This window comes from Cimex lectularius, unplaced genomic scaffold (genome assembly GCF_000648675.2).
Source record: "Cimex lectularius strain Harlan isolate CLEC.00 unplaced genomic scaffold, Clec_2.1 scaffold309, whole genome shotgun sequence".
Classification (NCBI taxonomy): Eukaryota; Metazoa; Arthropoda; class Insecta; order Hemiptera; family Cimicidae; genus Cimex; species Cimex lectularius.
Window position 1 is genome coordinate 258,617 of NW_019392962.1, and position 13,331 is coordinate 271,947.

A 13,331-nucleotide genomic window follows, 5' to 3' on the forward strand; every position below is an offset into this window, starting at 1 on the left:
TTTATTGTACCAATGTTTTGATCTTTATTTAGATCATCTTCAGGGCTCAAAGTGTGTGTTTTGAATACTCAACACGACAGACAAGAATGGCACATCTACACACAAAACACATACTTTGTTCCCTGAAGATGATCTAAATAAAGATCGAAACCTTGGCACAATAAAGAAAATGTTTTTTAAACCTACATCATTCAAAACCACATTTCACGATCTCCAAATAATCATTAATGGTCACTAAATAATACACATATTTATTATAATTGATGTATAATAGTTAAAAAGAAGAAAAAAAGCTGCACAATACAATACAATTACAATATAATTATACTATTAAATCATATTACACAAAAAATAAAAGTTGTGTAATTTCTATTGTATTTCACCAGCTTGAAAACTTGTTTGTTTTTTTCTGTTTTTTCTCTTAATTTTTGGCATCAACATACACATTCAACTTGTAATTTTCTCATAGTGAACTTTTTTAATTTTGAAGTCGGCGATGACCCTCAAATTTTACTGTTGATTGCTGATTTATACGAGCTCAAAGTTACATGTGTATACATACGTGTACAGAGTTGAGCCTATAACTTCTTGCAGTACACAAGTAATTCCAGCTTTTCTATTTTACACTAAACTACTGGCAGGGCTCAAGATTGACCCATCCTGGGTGATGGCGGTATGGAATCAATAATCGGTCTTATTTGTCCAGCCACTGAGGTTGGGCTGCGGGTGCTGTCAACAGCTAGGACATTTTAGTGCCCAACACCCATCACTTCTTAAATCCATTCATGCTCTCACTCATTCTTAAATATGTTCTTTCCTATTTACATACCATTGACTCAATTTAGTGGAGTACTCAATATTCCTCCATCACCTTTTACACCTATTAACTAACCTAACAGGGTTGAAGGGCGCACTCAATATTCCGCTCTTGACCTGCTCACACTTCACATTCATGTTAATAAATACATTCACCCTCAACACACACTATGGACACAAAACAATCATTATTAGATACAATAAAACAATATCGTTTCATCCAAAAATGGAACAGGGGACCCACATACTCTCTACCTTGCTCAAGCATACTTCTCATATCGGGTGGCATTCCTACGTGATCGCTATATGGAGCTGAGTCGAGGTACTCAATATTCTGCCCTCAACCCGCTCACACTACTCAATCATGCTAATAAATACATTCACTGTCAACACATGCTAGGGACACAAAGCTATCATTACTAGATCCAATAAAAGAACCCTGTTTCCTACAAGAACCTGAACAAGGGACCCCAGATACTGCCATGTTCAAGCACAATTCTTATATCCGATGATATTCATGCGTGCCCTCAGTATGCAGCCAAGGAATTGCACATGCTGAACACACCTCTAGTTTTAGCATGATCATCCTGTTCCGTCTACTGCTCAATTTTCCGTCTTTATCTGTATCATTTTGTCAGTTGTGTCTCTTTTAAGTACTGGCATGTGAAAATAACAATACTGATGCATAACATGCAAACACTGAAGATAAATGAAGTGCCAAAAACTGGGCTGTGCTTTTTGTTATAACATTTTGAAATTTAAAAAAAAAAAAAATTGACGATAAAAAAAATCTAAACAACGAGGTATATCTGGAACAATTTCCCAATCTAATCTGTCCGTAAAAGAGTTTCTTATCTCTTTAAATTAGGAAGAAAAAATATAATTAGCAGTCACTTGGACAGTTTTAAAATTAAGTTGTTCAAATTCTTAATAAAATTTATACAAACATGTATAACACTTCAAATGATTATGAAATTTCTGTTTTATTTAAATTAGATATGGAATTATTTTGATTTTAAGAAAAATGTTTGCTTGTCTGCCTATGATAAAATTTCACGATATAAACACGTTGGCAGTTTTGTTTTGAGACATTTCAGTCTGTTTTTAATGTTGGCAAGCCACGAATAAAGAGTAATATTTTCTATGCGTAATTTGCAAGTCGTAAACTTTTGGAGGATGACACAAAAATACCAGGATCCAGGCAGAAGGGTTACTCTTATTACGATGGCCGATGGTCATAAAATATACATAAAATTTTAATTTACCGACCATTGTTAAACAATTTTTTCATTTTTCTAAAGTCTGTTTCTAGAATCTGTCGTACCCTTTTATAAAAATAAATCCGTCAGGAAAAAATTACGTCATCACAGTTATCTCCCATAATAATCGAAACCGAGCAGCTTTTTCGATTATTTTGAAAAATGAATAACCGAATTTTAACTTCGTCAAATTTGTTTCTTGAATTTTAACAGATTCTGTTAATAACACTCTGCTGCCGCTTGAGCCCGGTCGCAAATAAGGAGAAATAAGTCTAACTATTTGATAGGAAGTCTTCTCGTTCCGAAAGTTTGAAAATTGACCGTTGGACCTCCATTTTCTTTCGAATATTGGCCAATCTTCTGGCTCCTGAAGTTAGGTCTGTTTAAGTTCTTAAATTTATTTAATCACAGAAGAATAGCTTAGTTTTTTCTTTTCAGCCCGTATCAAGTGGTGCGAACTTTTATACCATTGGCGAAGAATGGAAGTGCCGAAGTTGAGTCCGGACGCCAGTCTTGGTATGATGGAGTTGGATGTGCCAATTGATGTAGACGATGTACGGCATTTTTTTTTATTTTCATTTCTTTTAAACCAACAAAATTAAATTTAAATCATAAAACGATGTGACAATACAAAAAGAGTTCGTATTTTTAGGCTGTTATGCAATATGCCTAGATTTATAGTTTATTTTTGTTAGTCTTAAGTTGAAATTTTAACAAAAGTCTAAAGTAGATAGTAAACAGAATAACAATAAAAAAGTAAATCTATTAAAAAAAAGAAAGTATAAGCTAAAGGACCAAAATTTATGAAATTGGAAAAAAAAAGTGACTTTATCAGTCTATTGACTTTAACCCTTAAGTCTGTGCAGCAACAGAGGCCCAGTCACACGAACCGCAGAGGTGGGGAAAGGACTTCACCTCACAGATCTCTTACAACTTTCTTTTGAACATTTCAATGCGCATAGGGCTTTATCACGGGGGGGGGGAGTGTGTCTAGGAATCATCTCACTTTGATCTCAGTCTGTGGAGACATCCCTCAGTCCAGGACTGTGCCAGGCCCCACCACACCGTGTACATAGGGCAACAGAAGAGAAAACGAGGATTGAGGGGATGGTTACATTTTTTTCTATAAGTTGAATATCTGCTAAGAAGTTGAACCTCATTGTTCTTAGTGAATAGTTTAGTTTTGCTATTCATAACCGTTTTTGCTGATTTTGGAATAGTCTGATGATTGCTTGTTTTTGTGATTGTCGAGATCGAATTGAACTTCTTTAATGAAAATTGGTCATAGATTATGCATAAGTCTGTTGATTTTTCCTGATAATTTATTAGTATTTTAAATTTACAAATCTATTCAATTCATGTCATTACTATACTCTTTAAACTTTTGGTTTTGTTTTAGGATGTTAAATTATTGAATCCAAATGAATCACCATTAAAAATATTGAGTGAGCTTTTTAGAGGAGAAGGACCGATATATAAATTTTCTTCTTTTGACAAATATGGAATGAAAGTATTTGTATGCACTGTTACTGTTCGAAACAAAGTCACTGGTTTGATTTTTATTTTATTTTATTTTTTTAAAGTAATCGGTCTGTTTTGCCTTTGATTTGCCATGTTGTTTCAGGAGTTGGCAAATACTACAATAAAAAAATTGCAAAGTACCATGCTGCTGTGAACGCGTTGAAGAAGCTAGGCTTCAAAGTAGATTTTGACATCAACGTCGAGCCCGATCAAATGGCTATAGATGATGTACCGAAGCATGAGCCCACTGCCAAAAATCAAATCGCGTGCTATAAAGATATTGATTGTGATGTAAAAAACCTTGTCCCAATCAAAATGGAGCCTCTTGATGATCTAACAGAAAGCGATGAATTGTTTAAATCTTGTAAAAAGGCCAGGTTTGAATTGAGGAACATCGACGATATTGGACAGCCATTGATGAAGCGCATTGAGAATAGAACAAACAACTTGGCATTTTTGTGGTATGACTACGAGATATTTGACAAAAGGTAGTGTAGATTTTTTACATTTTTATTTTTTCTTCAACTTTTTTGTAAAAAAAATGTTAAGATAAATGCCCCCCAGCATTGGAAAGTATCATGTAACCTTGAGGAGGGGAAAGCCAGGGAAAACAAAGCAGCCAAGTCAAGATCTAATTTGGCCACATATAAACGAGGGTGAGTTTTGTATAAGAAAATGCTAACTTAAAATACAAAAACGAGAAAATAAACAAAAATAGCAGAAGTGTGGGGCACTGGCGGAGAAGCGAATAAGATAGGGCAAAACGGCAGACAAGAGACGAACTGGGAATAGGCGTCGACGTTTCACTGGACTTTCCTCTTCATGTCTGTTGTCTATCCTCGACTGAGTGATCAGGATGGATCCCAGAAGGGGATTTGAGGCTTTTCCCATCATCCTGGAACAGTCCAGTAGGCTCAAGACAATAAAAGGAGAGTGACAATGTCAGCAGTTTATCAGGTTTTCCTTCGTGTGGCTGAAGACATCCTGGATAATGAATCAGAAAAGGTGATTCGTGCTGTAACAAGGACGACTTTCCCACCTCCGGGATGAGGAAGAAGGCTCTCCAGAAAAACTGTCAGATGAACATCAAGAATGAGCAGCAGTGGCTCCCAGGAAATAAGTTTTGTTTGTTTGACTTGGATGAGACTTTTGTACATTTTTTTTTGTCTGTTTGTAAATCCCCCCCTCCCATATATATAAGATATGGGATCCTGGATATAGGAGATATATAGGGGGGGAGGATTTACAAACAAACAGACAAAAAAAAATTATATATATATATATATAATAATTTTTGTTGTATAATTCGAGTGTATTTTATTTATTTTTTTTTTAATACAAAACCAACCCTCTGTGTGGTTTCCTGGGGTTTCAGGGTAAGCTGAGATTATTAGGTGTTGGTTTTCCTCTCTTCTCCTAGCTGGGAGTTTTATTATTATTATTATTATCATTATTTTATTATTCAACTTTGATTCCTTTCTCTTTATTTTTGATACCAAACCTTTTTTATTTTAAGTTTATTATTTAAATAATTTTTTCCCAGTCTCGTCTCCACTGAGCAACATGCAAAAATATTTTTGTCGGCAATTTTGGGCTGTAACAGTCTTGTTTGTTCAAAATATATTTTTTTTTTCATGTAGCAAAAGATACCGTTTAAGAACATCTGGAAGTAATATGCTGGAAAATCCTATTGGTTATATCAATGAGAGATGCACCAAACATCAAGTGCCTTGGCCAGTGTACACCGTCATGAATCTCCCCAGTTCAAAGCCACATATTTTCAAAGCTTCCATTTCTCTCGGTGGCCTGAGGTTTACAGGTGAGACCAGCACGTTTTCTACACTTTCACATGTATACATATTATTGTTAATGTAGGAACAGCTAGATCAAAAAGGTGTGCTAAATGGTGTGCAGCTCGGCAGTTAGTCGAATTCGTGTGTCAGACGTTTGGCGCCGATTGGTTTGGAGATTCTGATGACGAGTATGAAGAACTAGACTCAATATTGGGCATAGGAAAAAGTAACAAATTATCATTGATGTAGATAAATTGATTTGTAATCAGTTTTTTTCTGTGCGATTGTAAAAATTAACATTTTATCTGAACAGATTTTAATTTTAAATTATATAACATTTCTGAATGGACACTTGTATTTTTTTATTTTCCACAATAACTAACTGTAAAGATTAATAAAACTAATAAAATAACTCGAAAAATGACAAAAAGGAGGGAAAACTCATAAGGTGGGGTTGAGATAGGAAGTTGATGTCCGAGTGGATCGAGGTCACGATAGCTCAAGTGGTAGAGCAGCGGCGTATCTAGCCGAAGATCGTGGGTTCGAATCCTGCTCGTGCCATTAACTTTTTTTCATCTCAACTAAAATCCTAAATTAATTGTAATTAATAAAACTTAAAACATACAATAGGAAGCTGTTCTCTTCACAGATGAGTATCAATTTAGTTTGTGGTAGATGACTGTGACCATATGTGTGGAATGTTTTCCTTCAAGAGGCAGCCTTTTTAAAGACAGTCAGCCAGTTATGGCGTGTGGTGAAATAAACATCCATGCCTGTACAGAACTGTTGAATGGATCTTTGAGGTAAATAAGGTATATTGAGGAAGTTCTGGAAGCTGTGGTCTCATTCACTTCATTTATTTGGTACAACTTCTTGTTAATGCATGATAACGCTCGACTGCATGCAGGTCAGTTGTCACCTAATTTTTTGGAAGATATAGGGATTACCACATCCCATGCCGCCTCCAAAAAGCGTTGAACAGCTTCAAACCGCTCGTGTAGAAAAATGGGATTCTTTTTCAAAAGATGACATCCGATCACTTATTCAACTGATTCTAGAAGGCTTGAGGCCTTCTGCGAGGTCAGAGGAGGAAATACACTTTCTTAAGAGAAAATCAGGTAATAAATTATTAGTTAAATTATAATTTACCACTAAATCATTTTCTGTTGTTTTGCTGAATTTTGTTTCAAACCAACATAAACATATTTATTTAAACTTATACATTTCTGATCTCGTTTAATTTGTTTTTACATTAAAATACGTATGTTGTAATTAATATAATGATAAAATATACATATAGTTTGAAACAAACAACAAAGTATGAGTATCTTGTTTTTTTCTTTGAGTGCATATTTTTATGTTTGTCAGGGTTTTGGTTTTGTTTTGAACACAATATCAACACAAAATACTTTATTTAGCAGTCTTTAATTATGAATTAAATATACAATTCAAATATAATTCCATCCATTCCTCTATCCTATAATACTTCCATAAAAATGAACATATTTATAATTTATTATCAGGTAAAAAGTTGGTAAATTACATTTGTTCACATATTGTTTGGCTTGTTAAATAATTTTGATCTTTTTAAAACAATTCTTAGAGCAAGGGTAAAACAAAATTTATAAAGGTTCAACTTCATAACATTGCCTTCTTTAAACACCATTTACAAATAATACAAAGTAAAAAAAAAAAAAAATAATAATAAATATAGATAGGGTTAGAGGGAAAAACCTCGAGGTGTTGGTATTAAAAAATAAATCGGGTTTGAATGCGGGGCAGTTGGATTCGAACTCTGGACCTTTACCTTACGGTGATGAGCACTGTGTCAACACCTAAACCGTTGTGGCCACGTCCCTCCCCCACTAATAAAAAGTTTAAATGAGCAACAATTGATTTTTCTCCTCTCATAATATGCATGGTACAGTTGTGTACTACTGTACTGTATACTACTGTAGTAGACAACTTTACCAGAACACGAACTCTTATAAACTTTTGCATTTATAAAATAACATATCATAAAATATGTTTTTTAATCACAAACATGAATGCAGGAAAGAATAACAAAAAAGATGAACTTTTTCAAAATAGATGAAGTTTAGTACATACTGCAATATAAAATTTTTTGACCCTGCCAGCAGGGGAAATAATAATAAATAGTTAATTATTTTTACAAAATCTGTTTAATGGAATTTATCACTTTTGCATAAGTCAGAGTTGCTGAAATTCGCACTAATTACTTATTGTATTATTGGACATTTTAATGCAAATGAAATGAATCATTTATGTTCACTTCTTATGAATTGTTTGACATGATGATATTTTAGGTCCAATCAAATCATTTTCATACTTTCAATAAGAATAAATACTCCTCTATTCATCACATTATTTCATATAATTTTTAATTTTGTCTAAATCATTACATGGTATTTGATGCATGTTAATATTTGCAATAATATAGTATTTAATTGTTTAACTATTTCATTTCAGTGTTCAGTAGGTCAAAAGTTCTGGTCTGTCTACCCATAGTATGTTTAGGTGGGTGAAAAATATAATTTTTTTGTAGTATTAATGGTCAGTTATTTTGGCTTGGCTCACTTAAAACTCTGCTGCCAATTTTTCACTGAACTTTCATTCAAAAATTGTGACGTCTACCTGGAGAAGAAATTGAAATTTTCCTTTATGTACATAGGTTTTTTCTCTGTGTATATATCTATTTCATTAATTGAAAAATTGTAAAGCATCATATAGGTTGATACTGCATGCTAATTAAAGGCCATGGTTAAAAATTCAGCAAATTCCTTCCCTTGCAAAAACAGACCACTGTCCTGTGGTCCATCCCGTATTGGACATCGTAACAGGTAAACGAATACCAAGCAGAAAAAAACGATGAAGCATGTCAAAATATTTCTGCCCAGACCAAAGTCTGAATTTTGGCAGAACCACTGTGATAGATAAAGTAGGATGGGGGGAAAGAAAAAACCCCTTAGAAATAAGAGGCAACAAACTGTAGAAACAGCTGGTTAGAAAAGTTTGAGGAAGCCCAGTAGGTCCTTCCCAATGTTATGTCTGTCAGACAGGTTTCGACTAGTTGCCATATTTGGTGGTCAATTTTAACCAAAATTAATAAAAGCTGAAGATGGTTTGGAAAAAATTTCTATTCTGTCAGTTTGTTTTCTTTGCTCCTGTAAAGTTAACTGAAATCCAAATCAAATGTTAAGCTCTTGTCTTTTTCCTCTCATGTTCTTGGTTACCTAGTTAATTTCTATTTTTACAAGTATTCAAAAGTGTTACAAATTTGCACTATTCTCTAAATATTATTCATAAATGCTAAAAATATGCAGAATGAGACACCATGGTTGTAAGTGATAGTAAAAAGAATATGCAATTGCATACAAACATAGGCTCTAGTTAAGATAATACATACAATGCTAGTGTAAACAAAATAATTTGGATTTCTTCTGAACATGATAATTTTATATTTTTAGTCTCAGGTATTGTTTTAGTCATGAACTCTGGGCAAAACGGGATAAGACAAACACAACTTTTGATGATAGCAATTTTAAATACCAATTCGATTTTTGTGTTAGCTTGTTTTTTTATCATGCTCATATTTCATCATCTTCAATGTAGTTGCCATCAATTTAATACCTTGAACTTGTGGTAGTTCTCACATTATGCACTGATACATAGTTTTTATCTTGAACTTACACACTTGTGAGTACGCTTTTAGAAATATAACAGTTTCCAATTTGCTAGATGGGTAAAGTTGGATAAATAATCAAAATACAGATGCCAAAATTTAAACAATATTCTTTTGAAAGTTAATATATGATGATAGTTTTAATACAAACTATATTAAACAAGATAAAATTACTTAGTATGCTTTTCTTGGTAGATCCGAGTAATATAATTTTGTTTATTTATCATTGGGTGATGTCTTAGTATTATTAAGTTTAAATTTTCATCTTATAAAAATGGATATTGCAGATATTTTCATTAAGACGAGAAAAATTTATTTTATTTTGTGTCTTCATTTTTGTGTTATATTTAAACTTTTATCTCATGAAAGTACAAATGCTATTTTTAAACAAGATGCAATAAATTTTCATTAAGCTTAAGGGGGAAAAATCCGAAGAATATAATTTTGAGGGTGTATTGCCATGTCTAAAAGTTTTGTTCTCATGAAAGTTAAAATTGTTAGCTATATCAAATATGACGCCGCGCCGTCGAAGTCAAATAAAAATCGAGTCTGGCGAAAAATGAGCAACTCCGACTTTTACAACACATCGAACAATTTTACCCTGTGTAAGTTACGGCGGCCTGGAAGTATCGGGCCGGTTCATATCGTCCCCCGGAGGGGTTTTGGCCCTGTTTCCCATTTTATCGCAATCCGAGACCGCCCGGAGATGCGAGGATCACCCCCATTGTGGGAGTCTCAGACGGGGGCAGATTTGGTACCGTTCAAGTTATGTTTTCCACCCGTCCGCTATTTTTTATTCTCCCCGGCGATTTTCTCTCCGTCGCATTCCGTCTGAGTTTCCCTATTTTCCAACTTGGGCACGTCTTTGCTCTCAGGTTTCGTAGAACCTAGAAACAGAGAAAGTCATTTTGGTCATGGACCTCTTCGGTCGTTCACGATCAGTTTGGTCTGTCAGCGCTGGGCCTGAAGTTGACTTGTTGGTCTATAACACGATGGGGCACAGGGGGACTTGTGAGGTTTTGGTATTGGGGTTATCAAAATGATATAATTATAATAACCTTGAAATACGTGAACAATGCAGGTAAAAAATTACTTAAATGACTTCAAATATACACTTATGTATTTTTATCGGCTCATTGGCAAGAACGCATGTACACGGTCTAATATTTTCGATCTATTATCGCAAAAGAAAAGTTTCGTAAAAAGCCTGTGATCCCATGTCAGTTTCCTAACCTTGTTAGAAATTACAATTAATAAAGGTTTTCGTTGAGATAAAAAAGTCAATGGCACGAGCGGGATTCGAACCCACGATCTTCGGCTTGACACGCCGCTGCTCTACCACTTGAGCTATCGTGACCTCGATCCACTCGGACACCAACCTCCCATCTCAGCTCGAGCAGCGGCGTATCAAGCCGAAGATCGTGGGTTCGAATCCCGCTCGTGTCATTGACTTTTTTATCTCAACTGAAAACCTTAATTAATTGTAATATGTTAGTTGGTCAAGCGGACCACGAAACTAGTGAATTTAACTTGTTAGAAATGTACAAACTCATGAATAAATGAATCAACAACAGGCACAGCACTGTAGACGGCGACCAAACCAGCGAAGATAGATCCATCGTAGACAATATGATTGGAGAACAGAGAAATTTTTTGAAAAATAGTAGTGAAAAAGTAGAAAAATTCGAGGTATTCGGTCTAGTAAATAACACTGAAAAACCTTTCTACAAGTTTGAAAAAATCAAACTTTCTAGAATTTAAGAGATATCTTTTATCTAGCTTATTTTCAGAGGGAAATTTTGAAAATATCATTAGAATATTATTTGTTTCTTTTTCTTCAAGATTGTGAGAATTTATAACATAAATTACTTACTAGGGATATTTGATGACTTATTTCCAGTTGAGCTAGTTTTGTTTACGCACTGCTTGTAGTTAGGCATCATGCTCTGCCTCACGTTCCTTTCTGGCCTTATGATTATGATGTATAACTGCATAAAAATAAAGCAAAGCAAGGATTAACCATGAATTTCTATAGAAGGGATTTTCCAATCTTGCCTTTGGTGAAAATAAGCAGAAGATGGTAACGCAAGCCGACAAGCTGATGGCGACCGACATGCTTATGATCCTCATCGGTATGTGGTTCACCGTCGCGAAGTACAAGGGGACGAAAGCGAGCCAGATCACGCACGCCGTGTACATGGTGAATCCTGAAACGTTTTCAATTTTTAGAAACACTTACAAGGATTCGGTTTCGACTCGATGACCACCTATGTGCTTGGATTCGTTGAAGGCCTCGGGGATGTTCCTCGTGAGGACCGCGTACACGGTGCATACGACTATGAGGAAGATGGGGTAGCCGAAGGCGATCATGTAAGACGCGTCGACGTAGGACGAACAGACGAGCAGGTTGTCCTCCCTCGTCGGATAATGATGGATGGCCTTCGGCGGAGAAACCAACATCCAAACAACATTGACCAACACCTAGAATGGGCGACAAATATTCAATACTCGGCAAAGTACAAATTACCCTTTATTCAACGAAATCTTCTTCACCCTATATTTAAAGAGATTTTTTTTATGCAAGCATATTTCGGGCGGGCGTCAGCTCTTTACCTTCTATTGTTAAATCATTGAAACCTTTGCCAAGAAAGATATCGAGATGATTCGTTTCTGATTTCATCACGTTCACCGGGGCCGTTATAAATTCACGGAGGCCGCCGAGACGCATTTCGGTTAAAGAAGGGGCATAAAACGGTTTATGTCTGTCTCCTAAGATAATATTTAACCTCCGCCTTTTACATTCACTCATAAATTTTTCTTTCTTCGGCTTTGCCTTGTACTCGAGCCGGGCGAAACATGTATGTAAATATTGAAAATATTAAAAAACAGCAGAGTTGTACAATCCGGATGGAAAGGGAAGTGCTAGATCCGAGAGGCGAATGCTAATTCAAATATTACGATAAAAAAGACCGTAAGTAAACGGTGAATAACAGATAATGAAACTAGGTAGACATAGATTTTTCATTATATATTAATGATTTGGAGGCATGCTTAGATGGTGGTGTATATGTGGAGGGTAGTGGCAGAATCAAGTTGTTAGTTTATGCAGATGACATTGACATAGTTTTACTCGCCTCACACCCTGCCTCTTTACAGGGAATGATCAGGTCTTTACAAAAGTACTGCCTCAGATGGAACCTAAGAATAAATCTGAATAAATCTAAGATTATGGTGTTCAGAAATGGGGGTAGACCTGCGAAAAGTGAGAGGGGTGAATGAGTATAGGTATTTGGGAATCCGACTCACGCCGGCACTGTCAATGAACAAACATGTTACGGATGCGGTGGATAGAGCAAGGATGGAACTAAATTCTATCTGGAGACCTCTTATAAACAACGGCGATATTGCATACCCGACTAAGCTAAAAATATTTAACACAGTCAGCAGGTTTATTTTATGCTACGGCGCTCAGGTTTGGGGAGGAGAGATGTTTGGACAGGTAGAGGGGTTTCTACGGTTCTTCATCAGGAGGCTGTTCAGGCTGCCTCAGTACGCCCCCACAGCCTTCCTCTATGCTGAGACGGATCTCCTGTCAATTTTTCCCTTCACTGTGAAACTTCGACTACATAATAATAACTTTATCCCTACCAGATAATAGACTCCCGAAGATCCTAGCCAAGCAGATTATAGATAAGGAAATGTATTGGTTTAAGGAAATAAAAAGGCATATCATGCAATTTAATTTGGACTTGTCCTTAGACCGGAACAATATCGAACAATATGGTTTGAAACTAGTTAGACGGTCCATTTGTGACAATATAAAGAGACAATATTACACAGCTTTGGCCAATTCAGACAGTTTCCCACTCCATAGAGAGCTTCTTTTCAAATCCCCAAATGGATCTCTCGCTACCCTTAGATAGCATGCAGTGGATAATTAAGTGTCAGGGGGATCGGTTTAACTTAAACTACAAACACTTCAAGCAGCAGGATATGAACTGTGNTTAAACAATAAAGACATATAGTAGTAGTAGTAGTAGTAGACATAGATAACAAAAATATAAACACCGAGAATGTATCCGGACCTCACCTGCATGAATAAAAATCCCAACAATTTCAGCTTCACATCGCGAAACACAAAGATTAAAACAATTTACATTAAACAAAAACACGTTAACATCAAAAACTTTTCAAGATTTAATTATTAGTAGGTAAATATGTGCATAGTTGCAATTTCTC

General features: G+C 35.3%; 2 protein-coding genes and 1 non-coding gene across 3 annotated transcripts in view; 1 reads left to right on the plus strand and 2 right to left on the minus strand.

Moving 5' to 3' along the window:
* Positions 1–1,848: 1,848 nt before the first annotated feature.
* LOC106672044 lies at positions 1,849–5,707 on the plus strand. Its single transcript, XM_014403139.2, has 6 exons — positions 1,849–2,452; positions 2,514–2,629; positions 3,475–3,625; positions 3,700–4,084; positions 5,237–5,415; positions 5,472–5,707. The coding sequence occupies exons 2-6, from the start codon at positions 2,555–2,557 to the stop codon at positions 5,636–5,638; spliced, it is 957 nt and encodes a 318-aa protein (XP_014258625.1). The 5' UTR covers positions 1,849–2,452; positions 2,514–2,554; the 3' UTR covers positions 5,639–5,707.
* Positions 5,708–9,469: 3,762 nt separating this feature from the next.
* The window catches only part of LOC106672030 (metabotropic glutamate receptor 2-like), a 136,613-nt gene continuing 132,751 nt past the window's right edge, over positions 9,470–13,331 (minus strand). Inside the window, exons 9-12 of the mRNA XM_014403111.2 lie at positions 11,360–11,573; positions 11,148–11,299; positions 10,966–11,080; positions 9,470–9,979 (exon numbers count right to left, since the gene is read on the minus strand). Coding sequence (XP_014258597.1) covers positions 9,879–9,979; positions 10,966–11,080; positions 11,148–11,299; positions 11,360–11,573 — 582 coding nt within the window. The 3' untranslated portion in view covers positions 9,470–9,878. The remainder of the gene's footprint in view (positions 9,980–10,965; positions 11,081–11,147; positions 11,300–11,359; positions 11,574–13,331) is intronic.
* Trnad-guc lies at positions 10,377–10,449 on the minus strand. The gene has a single exon. It is a non-coding gene; the product is annotated as a tRNA-Asp (tRNA).

What these genes read in the sequence shown, in the direction of transcription:
- LOC106672044 (XM_014403139.2), top strand. Translation starts at nt 2,555, where the DNA reads ATGGAAGTGCCGAAGTTGAGTCCGGACGCCAGTCTTGGTATGATGGAG. An exon ending in TGCCAATTGATGTAGACGAT is followed by an intron (nt 2,630 to 3,474) that starts GTACGGCATTTT and finishes GTTTTGTTTTAG; the next exon opens with GATGTTAAATTATTGAATCC. An exon ending in TGTTCGAAACAAAGTCACTG is followed by an intron (nt 3,626 to 3,699) that starts GTTTGATTTTTA and finishes ATGTTGTTTCAG; the next exon opens with GAGTTGGCAAATACTACAAT.